The sequence below is a fragment of the Penicillium psychrofluorescens genome (assembly GCF_964197705.1).
Source record: "Penicillium psychrofluorescens genome assembly, chromosome: 2".
NCBI lineage: Eukaryota > Fungi > Ascomycota > Eurotiomycetes > Eurotiales > Aspergillaceae > Penicillium > Penicillium psychrofluorescens.
This window is the reverse complement of record NC_133440.1, coordinates 3,234,609-3,249,994: the sequence shown is the minus strand read 5'-3', so window position 1 is coordinate 3,249,994 and position 15,386 is coordinate 3,234,609. Positions and strand designations below refer to the sequence as shown.

At 51.7% G+C, this 15,386-nt stretch overlaps 7 protein-coding genes across 7 annotated transcripts; 5 read left to right on the top strand and 2 right to left on the bottom strand.

The window, feature by feature from the left end:
* Positions 1-94: 94 nt before the first annotated feature.
* On the top strand, positions 95-1,941 carry PFLUO_LOCUS3400 (uncharacterized protein; the record flags this gene model as incomplete). Its single annotated transcript, XM_073780642.1, has 2 exons — positions 95-238; positions 298-1,941. 2 exons carry the CDS (start codon positions 95-97, stop codon positions 1,939-1,941), a joined length of 1,788 nt encoding a protein of 595 aa, XP_073637477.1.
* Positions 1,942-2,200: 259 nt separating this feature from the next.
* PFLUO_LOCUS3399 (uncharacterized protein) lies at positions 2,201-4,036 on the top strand (the record flags this gene model as incomplete). The annotated part of the gene is made up of 1 exon (XM_073780641.1): positions 2,201-4,036. One exon carries the CDS (start codon positions 2,201-2,203, stop codon positions 4,034-4,036), a length of 1,836 nt encoding a protein of 611 aa, XP_073637476.1.
* A 601-nt stretch (positions 4,037-4,637) lies between these two features.
* On the bottom strand, positions 4,638-6,024 carry PFLUO_LOCUS3398 (uncharacterized protein; the record flags this gene model as incomplete). Its single annotated transcript, XM_073780640.1, has 3 exons — positions 4,638-5,037; positions 5,093-5,679; positions 5,731-6,024. The coding sequence occupies 3 exons, from the start codon at positions 6,022-6,024 to the stop codon at positions 4,638-4,640; spliced, it is 1,281 nt and encodes a 426-aa protein (XP_073637475.1).
* Positions 6,025-8,401: 2,377 nt separating this feature from the next.
* PFLUO_LOCUS3397 (uncharacterized protein) lies at positions 8,402-9,181 on the top strand (the record flags this gene model as incomplete). Its single annotated transcript, XM_073780639.1, has 2 exons — positions 8,402-8,835; positions 8,893-9,181. 2 exons carry the CDS (start codon positions 8,402-8,404, stop codon positions 9,179-9,181), a joined length of 723 nt encoding a protein of 240 aa, XP_073637474.1.
* Positions 9,182-9,678: 497 nt separating this feature from the next.
* PFLUO_LOCUS3396 (DnaJ-like protein) lies at positions 9,679-11,355 on the bottom strand (the record flags this gene model as incomplete). Its single annotated transcript, XM_073780638.1, has 5 exons — positions 9,679-9,843; positions 9,896-10,932; positions 11,000-11,093; positions 11,150-11,193; positions 11,250-11,355. The coding sequence occupies 5 exons, from the start codon at positions 11,353-11,355 to the stop codon at positions 9,679-9,681; spliced, it is 1,446 nt and encodes a 481-aa protein (XP_073637473.1).
* A 412-nt stretch (positions 11,356-11,767) lies between these two features.
* On the top strand, positions 11,768-13,359 carry PFLUO_LOCUS3395 (bifunctional farnesyl-diphosphate farnesyltransferase/squalene synthase; the record flags this gene model as incomplete). The annotated part of the gene is made up of 4 exons (XM_073780637.1): positions 11,768-11,835; positions 11,903-12,962; positions 13,020-13,202; positions 13,255-13,359. The coding sequence occupies 4 exons, from the start codon at positions 11,768-11,770 to the stop codon at positions 13,357-13,359; spliced, it is 1,416 nt and encodes a 471-aa protein (XP_073637472.1).
* Positions 13,360-14,613: 1,254 nt separating this feature from the next.
* On the top strand, positions 14,614-14,958 carry PFLUO_LOCUS3394 (uncharacterized protein; the record flags this gene model as incomplete). The annotated part of the gene is made up of 1 exon (XM_073780636.1): positions 14,614-14,958. One exon carries the CDS (start codon positions 14,614-14,616, stop codon positions 14,956-14,958), a length of 345 nt encoding a protein of 114 aa, XP_073637471.1.
* Positions 14,959-15,386: the final 428 nt, after the last annotated feature.

The following is a 15,386-nucleotide window of genomic DNA, read 5'->3' as shown; positions in this document are numbered from 1 at the left end:
GCAAGCAAAACACGAATTCACGTGATCAGGCGTTGCCTGGAGCAGATGCGAACCGACAACGATGAAACCACCCATCCCATGACATGCCCGGATCATGGACTCCTCGGGCGATCAGCCTGCTGATGACGGGAAACAAAGGGAGCGGGCCCAGGGCGAGTCAGATAATGACACCCTCAAATACTCTCTGCTCGGTCCCTCGTTAACCAAAGCGGGCCAGGATGCCGTGGATCAGCAGAAGGTGTGTGTGTTGCATGTCTTATAGTTCTCTTCGATGGGCTCAAATAACGGGATGTCCAGGTCTCGGAGGTCATCTACAATGCTTCCAAAGGATCCAAGTTCTTCAACCGCGAGCAGGAACGCGACCGGAACCTCACGGTCAAGATCGAACGGATCCGAAAAGAAAAAGCACGTTTGGAGCAGCTGGACCTGAGCCACGACTTGCGTAAAGTGGATGAATTTCTTGCCGAACTCGAGCTGACGCGAGATCTCTCTCAACATGTCATTCATGTTGATTGCGACGCGTTTTTTGCCGCTGTCGAGGAGCTAGACCGGCCAGAACTGAAGACAGTCCCGATGGCCGTAGGCAAGGGCGTCTTGACGACGTGTAACTATCTCGCCAGGAAATTCGGAATCCGCAGTGGCATGGCATCCTTTGTCGCCAAGAAGCTGTGCCCGCAGCTGGTTCTTTTACCGCAAAACTACGAGAAATATACAGCCAAGGCGAAGGAGATTCGCGCGATCATGGCCGAGTACGACCCGCTCTTTGAGAGCGCGAGTATCGATGAGGCCTATTTGAACATCACCTCTTATTGCTCTGAAAATGAATTGGACCCGGAGGAAGCGGTCCAGCGGATGCGCGCCGAGATCTTGGAGACCACCAAGGTGTCTGTTTCGGCGGGGATCGCGGCCAATGCGAAGCTGGCGAAGATTGCATCGAATCAAAACAAGCCCAATGGTCAATTCCGGATACCGAATGATCGAGAGGCGATCATGGAATTCATGCGGCATTTGCCCGTCCGCAAAGTGAACGGGGTTGGCCGCGTCTTTGAACGCGAACTGGAATCGGTTGGCATCAAAAACTGTGGAGATATCTACCCGCAACGGGCCCTGTTGACCAAGCTATTCGGGGAGAAGGCCTTCCAATTCCTTGCACAGTGTTACCTCGGCCTCGGCCGCACCAAGATTCAGCCGGTCGAGACCTACGAGCGGAAAAGCGTGGGGACAGAGGCAACATTCCATGAAATTGGAGACAAGGAGGAACTGCGGGCGAAGCTCTGGTGGACGGCGCAGGAACTGGAGAAGGATATGGCCCGAACCCAGTTCAAGGGACGCACTTTGGTCTTGAAAGTGAAGCTCCATACATTTGAGGTTTTAACCCGGCAGACAGCACCACCTCGGGCGGTATTCCAGGCAAAAGATCTGTACGATTTTGCGTTGCCCATGTTGGCGAAGCTCGAAAAGGACATCCCTGGCATGAAGCTGCGGCTTCTCGGTCTCCGGTGCACACATTTGGTCAGCACCAAGAAAGCGGGCATCAACTTCTTCGGTGCCGCCGTGCAACCGAAGTCGAACGTGTCTTCTGCTGTGCATGTCAATTCTGAATATGACATCGGGGCCGAGGAGGCCTTTGAGGAGGCAGCGCGTCAAGAGGTCCAGGATGAGATGAATGAATTGGAGAAGCTGAGCCAAGAGGCCTCCGACCTTCCTGAAGAAACCAATCCAACCACCACTACTTGGGACTGTCCAATCTGCGCAAGACCGCAGGTGGCCGATGACCGGATCTTCAATGACCATGTGGACTTTTGTCTCTCCCGGCAGACCATCCGGGAGGTTGTCCAGGATACCACGCAGGGGGTAGCCGTTCCAGGGCGAAAACGAAAGACAGCGTCTCAGTCTGGACCCGAGGGCGATATACGCCAAAAGCGATTATTTTTCCAATAGTCCCGCGATATTATTACGATCATGTACAGCATTGCTTTATACTTCGTGTAGTTATAGTAACACCCTCCGAACCCTAAACATTCCTTGGCCCGCCCTAAACCCGATCGGGCGCGAATTGTTTTCGTCACTTGATCTGCATCCTCGAAACCACTCACTCACTCACTCACTTACTCACTTACTGTTCTCTTCCTCTTAGTCCAGTGCATCATGCTCACTGCCTGCGGAGCGCAGTGCCACTTGCTCTTCGCGCTCCGCCACGATGACCTCCGATAAACACAATGTTCCCAAACCCTTCACCCCGTCCCTCAGCGCCGCCTTCCACCGCTCCACCAGGTCGCCCCTGACCCCGAAGCTCGCAAGTCCCAATCCCACCTTGCCTGCAGCCCGCCGACTGGCGCATCAAGATCCCTATTCCACTCCCTCCAAAGATGACCTCGCGGGCGCACCGGCCTTGCTCAGCGCCAACATCACCCCTCGATCGGGTTCCCGCAACACGCGGCGGGATGGCACCAACACGTCTCCCTCAAATACGCCTTCCCGGGCAACATCACCGCAGACAACATACTCCCAGCCTGTTTACGCGACAGGGTCCCATCGGAGCGAGCGCAGCCCTGCCCGCGCTCCTGTGAAACCAGAACAACCGCGAAGCCTGAGGGCCAAAACATTGACGGCGGAGGAGCAGCAACCGTCCCGCCCGAGCTCCTTCTCCGACATATCCTCGGCATCTCGCATGTTCTTTCATGCCTCTAATGCTTCACCGTCGCTCAGCGCCTCTGATGTGGATGCCACTCGCCCCCAGCCTGCCGGGAAGGTGTCTCCGTCATCCAGCTTCTTTTACGCGAACGGTGACGAAGAACGGCAGTCACCCATTGAAGAGACTAATTATACAACCTCTGCTGCGAAGCGTCGCTCTGGAGGCCTACCTCGCACCATTCCTAGCCGCAAGCCTGGTCCCTCACCCTCCCCATGGTTAAAATCACCCAAGCTGCCGGATTCCACCTCTCCGGCAGACGACGCGCGATCCTACCTCAGTTCCACCCCGGACCAAGTCCTTGAAAAGGTTGCACACTTTTATAATTCTCCACCAAGCACAACGGCCGATGCACCGCAGCGTCCTCCTATTGGTCGTCGACACAGCAAATCATACAGTGTGGACACTACAACTCGGCCGCCTGACAGTCTACGAGCAAGTCCGATAATTGTTTCGCCCAGTACATTTTGTGCGGATGGCATGACACCGGTCATGTCAGACCAAATTCCCACCCTTCGCCCTCGTATCTTCAGCAATGGCTCTTCAGCTTCAGCCGAACCCCTTTCACCTGTCCCTCAGAGCCCCAGCAAGTCAGAAGGGCCTGGTGCCCCGGCAAATGATATGGCGCTTAATGCGCGCACCGAGCGCAAGATTCTGGACCTTGAGATCAGCAATTCGTCTCTGCTCGCCATCAACCGCACACTGGAGCGGGAGATGCGGAAACAAAATGCAGAGCTTCGTCGCTACCGTCGATTAAGTCGTTCTGGACGCATATCCATGGCACCGTCCATGCGTTCGGTTTCTGGAACAGCTCTTTCAGTTACCAGCGAGGTGGACGAGGGCACCAGTGAGCTGTCCTCCATCCGCTCTCAGGATGAGTCCGATTTCAGCGATGAAGACTCTGTTGCGGATGAAGGGGTCATGAGTCCGCAATCTCTCGCAGAACACGATGCAAAGCATCGAGCCCAAGACGAAAAACGCTTGTTACTCGATGTAGCCCGGCATCAAGAGCTTTTGGTAGACAGTCAGAAAATGAACCAAAGCCTCAAACGCTGCCTCGGCTGGACGGAGGAGCTCATTAGAGAGGGCCGCAGGGCGCTCGAATACAACGTGCATGTCCAAGATGTCGAGATAGGTGGCCGGGTATTGTCTCCGGATGAACTCGGCGAGCTCGGTGAGAGCAACCAGGGACTGCTCAGTCCGTCCACTGAATTCAGCTCTTTTTTCCCTTCTCCTGAAATTCCATTTGACGCACCCGATGCCACAGATGCCACAGATGCCCCTGATAAGCCCACTGAGCCACCTGAGCAGACTGAACAGACTGAATCGACCGCCACCACATGAAGTTATCTCTTCACCACCGTCCCAGGCGGGACGACCCTTGATATTTTTTCGTTTGTACATTTTCGCACAATACCCCCTTCCTATCTTTCTTGATCTTTTTACCTCGCTATATGCTTCCTTCAGCGGCCTCTTCTCTACCTCTCTCTTTTTCAATTCTCTTTTGTCTCAGGACATATCCCGTCGTGTTCCTCACATTACTCTCTCTTTTCGGCTTTGTCACCTATGTTGGATTCTGAGCGATAGATCTGCTTGTCAACTACGAGGAACATTTGATGTTTTGAATATGTTGATTCCGGTTACCCTGATAGATACCCGATTTTTGTTTTTGTTCCCATGATCGTGGAGTTGGTATTTGGATGCTTGCCCCAAACTTGATGTCAATGAGGTCTTGTGTAGAAATCGAACCAACTCTTCTCTCTCTTATCTTGATTCCGATCTATATTGATGTTTTCCACCTTAAGAAATATTCCATTGGATATCCTCTCAGCTATCGACTAATTGACACCGAATAACTACGCGATGACATTCAGTCGAATAAAAAAGCACCAGCCCACATTCGTTAACTCAGATATCGCAATTTTATGGAAACCCCAAACTACAATCACGGGAACGGGCACCGTCCTGTCCGCTGGGCTCGCAAGCTCTCCTTGATCACCTCCAGCTCCTTCCGTCCCTTGCCTTCGAAGTACTTAGGCCCCAGATCCGGCGTAAAGTATCCCTTTGGGCAATACTTGTCGCCCTCATCACCTGGCAACGGCTGCCCGATCATCCATTTGAACCACGCCAAAGGGCCCCAGCGGTTCCAGATGGTCGGCTGCACATAGAATGGAGCGCCTTCGTACATCAGCAAGAAATTCTTGCCGTGCTTGTTCGGTTTCTCGCTGAAGACGTCCAAGCGCATGGAATTTGGTCGAGGGAGTGCCAAGTAGCGTAGATAACCCCGGCGCATGCTAATTAGGGATGAAAGGATTGTGCTAAAAGCCGGTGGCGCTGGATCAATCCTAATTGATAATTGTCAGTCTTGCTTCTGAATGAGAAGAGAGGTTTTGTAATTACATCATCGAATTGCGCAGGCGGTCGTCCATCAGAAACGAAACAAAGTATACACCTAGCGGCTTCATGAAACCTGGGAGACTATACACGAGCACGTCAATCGTCTTATCGGCAATCTCCTTGTTGCGCGGATGCGGCTTCATATGCTGCTTCTCGTACTGCAAGCTCCAGGTACGGACTTCATCCAGCCAGTGGATCCCGTCACGAAAGCCGGTCTTGCCAGAGGGTAGGACATCATAGCTGATTTCCAGAGCGTCACCGAGGCTCTTCCAGTATGTACCCACGGCACATTTTTCCAGGTCGGTCATTTTGCGCCATTCGTACAGCTCCACGAAACGTATCGGCTCCGTTGCGAATAGGCTTAATGTGTAAATCATGTCATCCTCTAAGATCTTGCCACTTGCCCGATAGCCCTTGTGCAGGAATTTCGTTCGAGCAATTGCCGTTTGTGCTCGCTCTGAGCTTGGCTCAAAGGCCATGAATTCGCCAATTAAGGCACCTGTGTCTGCGTAGCGCTTGAATGAGGTGGCCGAGTCAGAGAACTGCGATGTCTTCAGCAGTAGTGTCGATATAGTGGGGATTCCATATGTCTGCAGCAAAGTTAGTCTAGTTTGATATGTACGCGGGAAAGAGTTGCGTACGCGGAAGAGAGCAAACTGTAAGGACTTGACCACCGTGGATGGGAATTCCATCTGCATGATCTGTTTCTGAATGGCCCAGGCATCATGATCTGTCATGTTGCCCATAGACTCTCGAGCCGGATAAGGATATTCCTTTTGCAAGTTTTGTCGTCTCTGGAAACGCAGAAATGATACCAGTGCCATATACACACTCAGCCCTAACAAGGCGTAAAGCACGCACTGCTTCGGCGACTCATCTGCCAGGCTTTTGGACAGCCAGTTCCTCAGGCTATGTGACATGAAAGGCCATTCCATGATAGATGGAGGATATGGAAGTATATTATGAAGTTGTCGGTTTTGATTAGTTTCTGTTAATTCAAATACTGATACCTCGTCATCTTATATATATTGTGACCTTTCAACTCAAAAGCATACGCCCTATTGACTATGCTGCGCATTTTAATGATAGTAACCCTTGAATCGCACCATCACCAAGCTATAGTACTCATTATGCACGCGTTCATATGACGCCGCCCCCATTTGAACGAGCGAGCGGACCGAGGATACGGTCCCGCCGCGGGGCATCCCTAATCCACTGCTCATCATCACTCCCCATATTCAAGTAAGTCTTAGATAGCGGTCAGCATAGCCGGATAAAAACAAAAAGTACGCTGTATACAGCTAGAACTTTTCATATTTACATGTGGAGTGAGGGCCAAAATGCGACCACAAAAGCAATGCCCATCTCTATAGCCGAGGTTTGACGTCCTGGAACCATCGCATTAAATGGACTAGAAGAAGAACGCCAGTCCAAATAAGCTTCCGGAGAAGGCATAACTGAACCATATTAGCAAGCATACTCGGCAGCTCGGCCGGACACCGCAAATCCGACATCGTACGACTGCCTGGACCTACCGAAGCTCGGGAGAATGTCACCTGCTGGCAGATAAGGCAGGGCGATCGATACAGGATGACAAAAGGCCGGCGGGGATTGTCCACGCGCTGAGTTTAGGGTATCTGTGGTTGGTTGAAATTATTCTACCCCAGTCTTAAAGGATTCTTTTCACATGAATATTGAGCAAATGGCATGATATGTGCCACCACGGCAAGACTGCTATCCGGGCAGTATACGGTCTCCTCTGTCGATATGCCAAAATGGCGAAAAGAGATTTAAGCTGCGGGATTCGGTAAGACCGCTCTACATATCTATTTGTTCCTACGAGGCCGCGGCTCTAGGCTGGAGGAGGTTCTACTGGGTTTACGTCATTGCGGTCGGTGTCGGTCTGTTAGTTGTTGTTCTCTTTGGATGCTTCGAGACGAGGAACCATCGCCGAGCTCAACTCCTCAACCGCCAGCTGGTAGCGACGGACCAGTTCGGTGTCACACATGTACTAGCTGTCATCCTCGCTCTCTAGAGCCTGCTTCCTTGATGAGGTTTCTCTCAGTGAAGGAGCTCTTTGATTTTAGAAAGACCCCTTGATCACCGTCAATTGTCTCCATCTTACCTTCTTTAACCCATCCTTGAGTATATCCACCTCCAAAGTCGATGATCCAGGTTTAATAATTCGTATCAGTCAGAACACTTGCGGCTTTGGCGTCGCTTCAAATGATTCCAGCCTTGTGAAGGTGAGACAATGTGGTTGTCACCTTCGTATCTCATTTTCCCGGCAAATCGAAAGATGTGTCAGGAATCAAGGCAAACTCCAAAGTGGTATTATCACAGTCAATCTAAGAAATTCAGAGTCCAAACCAATTAATTTGTTCTAGATCACACCGCGTAGACGAGACATGTTCATGGCTTGTGAGATCTTGACATTGGCAAACTTTTGAATTGCTCTGATTTTTTTGTTTCATGCAGAGCATTCGGTGTTTTGGCATCAGGGGATGACCCCGGCTCCTGGACCAGGAGCCGTGACGCCGCCGCTCGTTACAGGGGTAGGTACGCGCGCATGGTCATGAGGAGGAGGTGCGTGCATGTACCGGGCTGTGCCGGAGAGGCTATTTTCAGCCTCTAGCGACGCCAGAAACGGCCGCCCTGGCACAAGTGAATTTTGTTATCGGGGACTTTTGCTGCAAGCCCTATGTAATAGTACGAGGTGCGGTGAGGCATTAGGCACGTATTCGCTCCCAAAATTAATATTTCTGGCGTGCCCACGTCGCGAACCGACACCCAACTTACGGCCTTGATCAGTCAGTCACATTAAACAATAATAATGCACAAGTCGAGCAGGCGGTCTCCGTTCTTATTGTAAGCTGCCCCGTCGCCCTGCTTTGCTCAGGAGCTGCTTCTTGGCCATGGCAGCCCGAATTACGATTCTCGCTTACCTTGCACTGATACGGGTCGGGACGGACGCCTTGTTGTCTTGGCCGCTCAAGAGGCTGGCTGGCTGGCCAGACCAGGCGTTGCAACAGAGTTTGGTGGCACTCAATAGGAATGGGACTGGTTCAGAACACGAGATATAGCTGATCCCTGAGGATACGAGCGCGCCAGAAGTGTGTGCCACTCAGGAGCTACCACAGATACGAGAGGCTGGATGAGGTCCAAGGGGGGCAACCTGGAGCGAGGGAAAAACCACACCAAGTGCACGTGTGGGGACAAACTAACAATAGTTGATACATAAAGAGCAAGCCGCCCTGGTGCGCTGGCGGTCACTTTGGCGTCCTTTCTGTTCTTGCTCGCCCTCCGCTCACCATGCTAGCGCTCGACATCGCCCTCTATGCCCTACTAGGCACGTCGTTGGTCTTTTCAATTATCGAGCTGGGCTTAGCCGCCTATGTTGCATCTGCTTGGACTGGATCGCACCGAGTGTCCTATTACGATCCGTGGGGCGGCTATGGCTACGAAAACGTTAACATCAGCGCGCCGCCTATCGTCGACTTCCTCCTCTTCACCGCGGTCTGGAGCATGCTGGTCACCGGAGCATCGCTGTTCCTTCCATGGTTCTTCACACGCAAAGGGTCCAGCTCGAAGCTGAACATGATCCTCGGCATCGTCTTCACAGCCGTTTACTTCGTCACCATGGTGTTCTGGTTGGCCTCTTTCGCTGATATCGCCTCCTATCTCGGCGGCGGCACCAGCACATCGGATTACCTGAACGCCGTAATTGCCTTTGCGGTGCTCCTCTGGTGAGTTGTTTCCCTGTTTACCGCCGCAACAACTAATCCCGGATTGTCTACCACCAGGCTACTATTCATGGCCCTCTTCATCCTAACCATCTTGACGCTCTGCGGTGTGCTGGCCTCGGACTGGGCAGGCTATCAGTCTTTGAGGAAGTCTCGGGCTGCAGATGCACCGGCGGGTGCAGGTCCGCCGGCGCACGACGTGCCGATGAGTATGACCCCTGTTGTTGCATCAGATCTGTCCACACGGGATACTGAAGCGCTTCATTATCAGCCGCAGTTGCATGATGCCTCTTCACTGTCGGCCGGCCAGAGCGCCGAGCTCAATGGCGAAAGCACCCACCATGACTGAACACCGTCGTCGAACACTGCGAATTGCGACGAGTAGCCATGTCAGTCGCCCACCGTCGCCAACACCAGTCTTGTCGTTTCCATCAGATGAATAATAGCGGGCCAGGTAGTGGGATAATAATGTTGCATATGAACAATTAATTAGTCGTGAACGGTGAATCGATGGAGTAATTTTGAGCTTGTTGATACCTCCGACTTGAATATACGAACTGCGAATGTATCGGGACGTGTGCATATCTTTTTTGTGAAAATAGATTTCTTCTTGCTGAAGGAGACAATCGGACCGCATGGATACCAAGATATATAAAGCATTCTAGTACTCGAACAACCTCTGCGCCTCATTCAATCGAGGATTGACCGGAAGGTCGCCGGGAAATAAAGAAGAGGATCATCAATTTGAGCCCCCTGTAAGAAAACACAGCAGACCGCGCATGTATGTCCAGAAAATAAAAAAACAAACCCGCGAGGGGGGAGACAAAACACAGAAACAAAGAAAGATTAAGCAACGGGGACCTTCTCCGTTTCGGGCTGCTCGTGGCTGTGCCCAAAGCCATGCTTCGACTTCTTTGTTTTCTTCTCATCCTTGCCTTTCTTGGACATGGCCTCGGCCATGAGCTGTTCAAAAGCCATGTAATCGCCTTCCTCCTCAGGGTCGCGTTCAGCCTGGCAATGAGTTAGTACAATCAAATGAAGAGCGTACAAAGCACTATCATACCTTTGCGTAGATGTTACCAGCAATCACTAGTGCGTGAGCACGTTCGATTCGCTTTTCCAGTCGGATCTTCTTGTCACCCAGAATCTGGTCACACACATCGCGCAGGACACTCTGGATCTCAAACTTGCTGCCGCGCCATGCCGCAGCTAGAATCTTGCCCGTAACCCTCTTCTCGTATTCGGCCTTCCTTTCATCTGTCCAGTCCTCACCGCCCCGTTCCTCCAGTTTGGCCATTTCCTCCATGGTCATCTGCGCCTCGATCGCCGTGGAGATGGTCGTCCACGTCTCCTTTGCCAGCGTGCCCTTGTCCTTCAGCCGCGAGAAGAACCCGGAGATGCCGAGGAACTTTTGCGATTTAAGGAACGATGTACCTTTCTGAACATAGGTGGCACCAACGGCATGTAAAATCTCGAGGCCAAACGACTCCATCTTCAGGTTCTCGACCTCCAGCCGAATCTTCTCCTCGAACGCGTACGTCACATCCTTGCCTTTATCGGTCTCGGTCCATACGCTGACGCGATCGATGAGCTTGTTCGCCAGGGTATGGACACGCTCCTCGCGCGCTTTCCTTCGTTCTTCCTCGAAGGCGGCCAGGCGCTCCTGTTGCTCCTTGGACAGGCCCTTCTTCTTTTCCTTCTTGCGCAAATCCTTCTCTTCCTGCGACAGACCAGCTGCCTCCATGCGCGCCTCTTCCTCCGACTTGTCCATGATGGCCTGCTGGCCGAGGTATCGTCGAGGGGTGCTAGTACCGGAGCTCTGAGCGGACGTCTCCGAGGCCACATGAGGCTGGGCCTCGGACACTGACGCTGTCGGTGCGTGGGGTTCGGCGGCAGATGCGCTATCTGCACCGGCGGCCTTGACTTCCTCGTCATGGATATTCAACTTTTGCTCGGCTGACGCGGCCAGCTCTTCTTCCTCCATCTGTTCCACGGTGATGTCCATCGTCGTAGTCAGGTCCTTCATGAGCGAGATCTCTCCAATAAGATCAACAAACGCTTCGCCACCAAATATCATGCTGAAGAACTCAGACGGGTCCTCTGTCGGGGAGAAGAAAAAGAGGTCAGTAATGTGGCCATGCCGCCAGCTCCGGAATCATGGACTCACCAAAGCCACCACCGGGCATGGCGTCCTCCTTGCCAAACTTATCATAGCGCTTTCGCAGATCCTCACTGCTGAGGACTTGGTAGGCCTCTCCGATCTATCATGCGATGGTATTAGTTCACTGCGCTGTCTAGTTAGGGAACCCGCGCGTACCGCCTGGAACCTTTCATGTGCAGTTGCATCGCCGGGGTTCTTGTCTGCATTGTGCATCAGTACTACTTAGTCCGACCACGGTGAGCTCCACGCGTCATACCTGGGTGAGTGGTAATAGCCAGCTTCCGGTACGCCTTCTTGATCTCGAGCTCGGAGGCCGTGGGTGGCACGCCCAAAACATCGTAGTATGTAGTGTCCGCGACCATCGTGGGAGGTAAGAGCCCTTGGTGCAGGCCGAGAAAATGAGCTGGAAGAACGCAGAAAGAGAGAGAGAGTTGATTGTTGTTTCTTTTTGTTTTTCTGCCTGATGGTCCTCCCAATCGTCATGCGGCGGGGAGTCTTCGGATCACGGGATCACTTCTGCTGACTGTTGGCGGTAAGCGATTTTTCTCGCTTCTCCATCTCGCTTCTGTCACTTCCCCCCTTTTCCTTTTCCTTTTCCCTTCATTCTCTCTGCCTCTTCACCTCCTTTCCGATTCCCCTCTTCTTTACCTCCGTCTTCAATTCCTTCTCCCTATTTTCATTGTTCTCCTTTACGCCCTTATAATTACTTCCCCTCTGTTGGGCTTTGAATTCCACTCCTGCCAGCTCCCGCACCTGCGCGTTTCCCCACACACCATGGGGGCCATTGGCAATGTCCTTTACTATACCTTCCACCCCTTCGAGTTGAGGGCAATTCTTCAATGGTTCGTATGAAGCTGCCTCTGGACTCCTGTTCATCCCGATCTTTCGCTCATCATGTTCTTGACACAGGAAAGTCTGGCACAACCCGCCCCATGAGCGGAATGAGAAGGATGAGACCGAGACGCAGAAGATCTGTTTCAAGTTCCTGGATCAGACCAGTCGAAGTTTCAGCGCTGTGATTAAGGAGCTACATCCCGAACTACTGCTCCCGGTGTGTGTGTTCTACCTGGTGCTTCGAGGTCTGGATACCATCGAAGATGACACCTCAATTCCTCTGGAAACCAAGGAACCTCTCCTCCGGAATTTCAAAGATATCCTGACCAAAGATGGCTGGAACTTCGATGGGAATCGGCCGGAGGAGAAGGATCGTGAGCTGCTGGTTCAGTTTCACAATGTGATCACCGAGTTCAAGAATATGAAGCCGGCCTACCAAGCTATCATCAAGGACATCACCGATAAGATGGGAAATGGTATGGCCGACTACTGCCGCAAGGCCGCGCTAGATGACGCCAGCATGAAGACCGTCGAGGAATACGACCTGTACTGCTACTACGTGGCGGGCCTAGTCGGTGAGGGTCTTACTCGTTTGTTCGTGGAGGCTGAGTTCGGCAACCCCGCTCTGCTGAAGCGTCCGCACCTACATAGGTCAATGGGGCTTTTCTTACAGAAGACTAACATCATCCGTGACATCCGCGAGGATTTTGACGACAACCGACGGTTCTGGCCGAAGGAGATCTGGTCTAACCACGTCGATCAATTTGAGGATCTGTTCAAGCCGGAGAACCGCGAGGCCGCCCTGAACTGCAGCTCTGAGATGATTCTTAATGCTTTGGAGCATGCGGAGGAGTGTCTGTTCTACCTTGCTGGTCTGCGGGAGCAGAGCATCTTCAACTTTTGCGCCATCCCGCAGTCCATGGCTATTGCCACCATGGAACTGTGTTTCCGCAACCCAGCCCTCTTCCAACGAAACATCAAGATCACCAAGGGAGAAGCCTGCAACCTCATGACCCAGTCGACGCAGAACCTTCAGGTTTTGTGTGATAGCTTCCGGATCTACACGCGCAAGATTCACCAGAAGAATACTCCTAAAGATCCCAATTTCTTGAAGATCAGCATTGTGTGCGGCAAGGTGAGCTTGAGCTATCTAAAGGTGCTGCCAATGGGGGTACTAATGTATATGCTGCAGATTGAGAAGTTCATTGAGAGCATATTCCCGTCCCAGAAGGCGGAAGAAATCAAGCGCCAGGTGACGGGTGAATTGACCAAGGAAGAGCAGGAGCAGAAGCAGGCGGACGACGAATCCAAGCAGGACATCTTTTTCATGTTGGCCATGATGGGTGCCGTCATCTTTATGGTTGCTTTTTCGATGGTATGTACATGGCAATCTGGCATGATTCTCGGATTTTACTGACTCGGTCTAGATGTTTGTGGCCTGGCTGATGGGGGCGCGTTTCGACTTAGCCTGGCAGGAGATTAAGGGTGGTATAAAGTTCAACGAGCCGGAAGCTGACCACTCCGAACTTTGAATGAAATCCTTCTCTCATCCATGGCGTCACGACTTATTACTTTCTAATTCTTGATTCCCCGTGCCGGCGGCCTCTTGTCTCATTATTCTCTTGCCATCTTCCCGCGTGACCAAGTTCCACGATGTGTATTGATAATAACATACCACTTGTGTTTTGCCTCTTCTACTGACCCTCATCTTTCTCTCTCAGCATTGCCCGTTAGCACGGATGTCAAATTGCGATCCGGCCTTTCCATGGCTGTGGTTGTGCCGAAGAAGTGCTTATATTGAACGGAGAATTCTCCCAAGCCAGTGAAGTACTAGATTTGTGTCCAACGGCACCTGCCGAGGTGGCACACGTCCATTGAGGATCTGGGACATGCTTTTTTTGTAGACTTTTTTGGCTTTGCTTAGTCGATTTGTACCTTCTCATTAACAGAACGATAAACTGCATTATCAAAATTAACCTATTCAAAAGCGAGTACAGCTATTCCGTTCGTGCCATTATTTCCTTAGGATTATTACATGGTAGGCCATACCAAGTCAAGTTATTACTGTGTTAAAAAATAGTTATATATTCACCCTGGGAGGTTTGCAGCTTTCGTTTGTCTCCTTTAATAAGCCCTTGTAAACCCAGGTCTTTCATGTTTCCGCATATCGGAAACCGGCGACTTTGACTATTTTTAATGCCGACGGCCCTGGAGACCCCGCCACCGAATCAGAAATTCCCTTTTCGCATCATCCGCTCTCCCGTCAAATTCCACCAGACTTTTCATCCATGCCCATGATGGCTCCTTTGTTATAGACCCGGGCACTTATCTGTGATCTGAGATTGGTCGATAGTGATTCTGCAGACCAGCTTACCTTCGGCTTTGGCTCAAGCACAACTGCCGACTGCCCATGCGCGGATTGCGCTCAATCCTAGCCCCGCCACTTTTCCGTGGCCAGCCAGCTCTTGCAGCTTATCTGTCTACCATTCCTGTTGCTGCCAGATCATTTTCAACTACCCCAATGCCGTTTCCGAAGAATGGCAGCTCGGCATGTCCGGAAAGTACCGAGAAGGCATCAGCTCCGCTGTCTGCGAGTGAATTTAGGGCATACAACCGCATGTCGGAGCACATGGATCAATTCGTAAGCTCAAGATCATGTCCTATTCTGAAGTCTTTCAAGTGCTTACAAATAAATGCAGCATTCCCACTTCCGTTTAACATGGAATCAGCTGTGGGATGGCTGTACAGCCACCGGGAACCGCCCTGGTGGGATATCGGCCCGCCAGATGATTCTTATGGGCCTACAATTTTGTTCGCAGCTGGACTTTCATCATTCCATTGAAGAGCAACACATCTTCCCCATCCTGGCGAAAAAGATGCCCGAGTTCCGGAAAGAACTTGACCTGCTTCGCCAGCATAAGCAGATCCATGCTGGACTCGAGAAACTAGAAGCATACCTCGAGAAATGTCGCTCTGGCGAAGAGGATCTGCGCCGAGAAGAAGTGAAGCGGCTGATGGAGGGCTTTGGTAAGGTGTTGTGGGCTCATTTGGATGAGGAAGTTCAGACGCTTGGCGCAGACAATATGCGCAAGTACTGGAGTCTCGACGAAATGCGTCGGCTTCCCATGTGATTTTGAGCAGAAGACTGGCTTCAATTAACCACGATCATCTGCTACCAAGGAATGTTTCTGCCGCGTGCTGGGAACAACGCCGCATGAGGATACCCGAGATAGAGCCAAGAAGACATCAACAGTATCTTGTGTTTCCGGCGATCCATAGACGGCGTGAGCCAATAGAATCAACAATAAACCGACTGGGGAATGCTGCTGCCGTGTCTGGTATGTACGCTAACCTATTTCTGCGATGACGTCGGCTGGAGGGACATTTGCCAGAATTATTTTATTCTACAGGGATTTTATTTTCACTATGAATTTTATGCTCGGCGCTGCCTTAGCTACTGCAGGCATGTTTGGATATGATGTTGTTTCTACTGTAGAATATGGTCATATATCCTGCGATACCTCAACACTTGGGGTGCGCTGAATGAGCTGGCATCCTG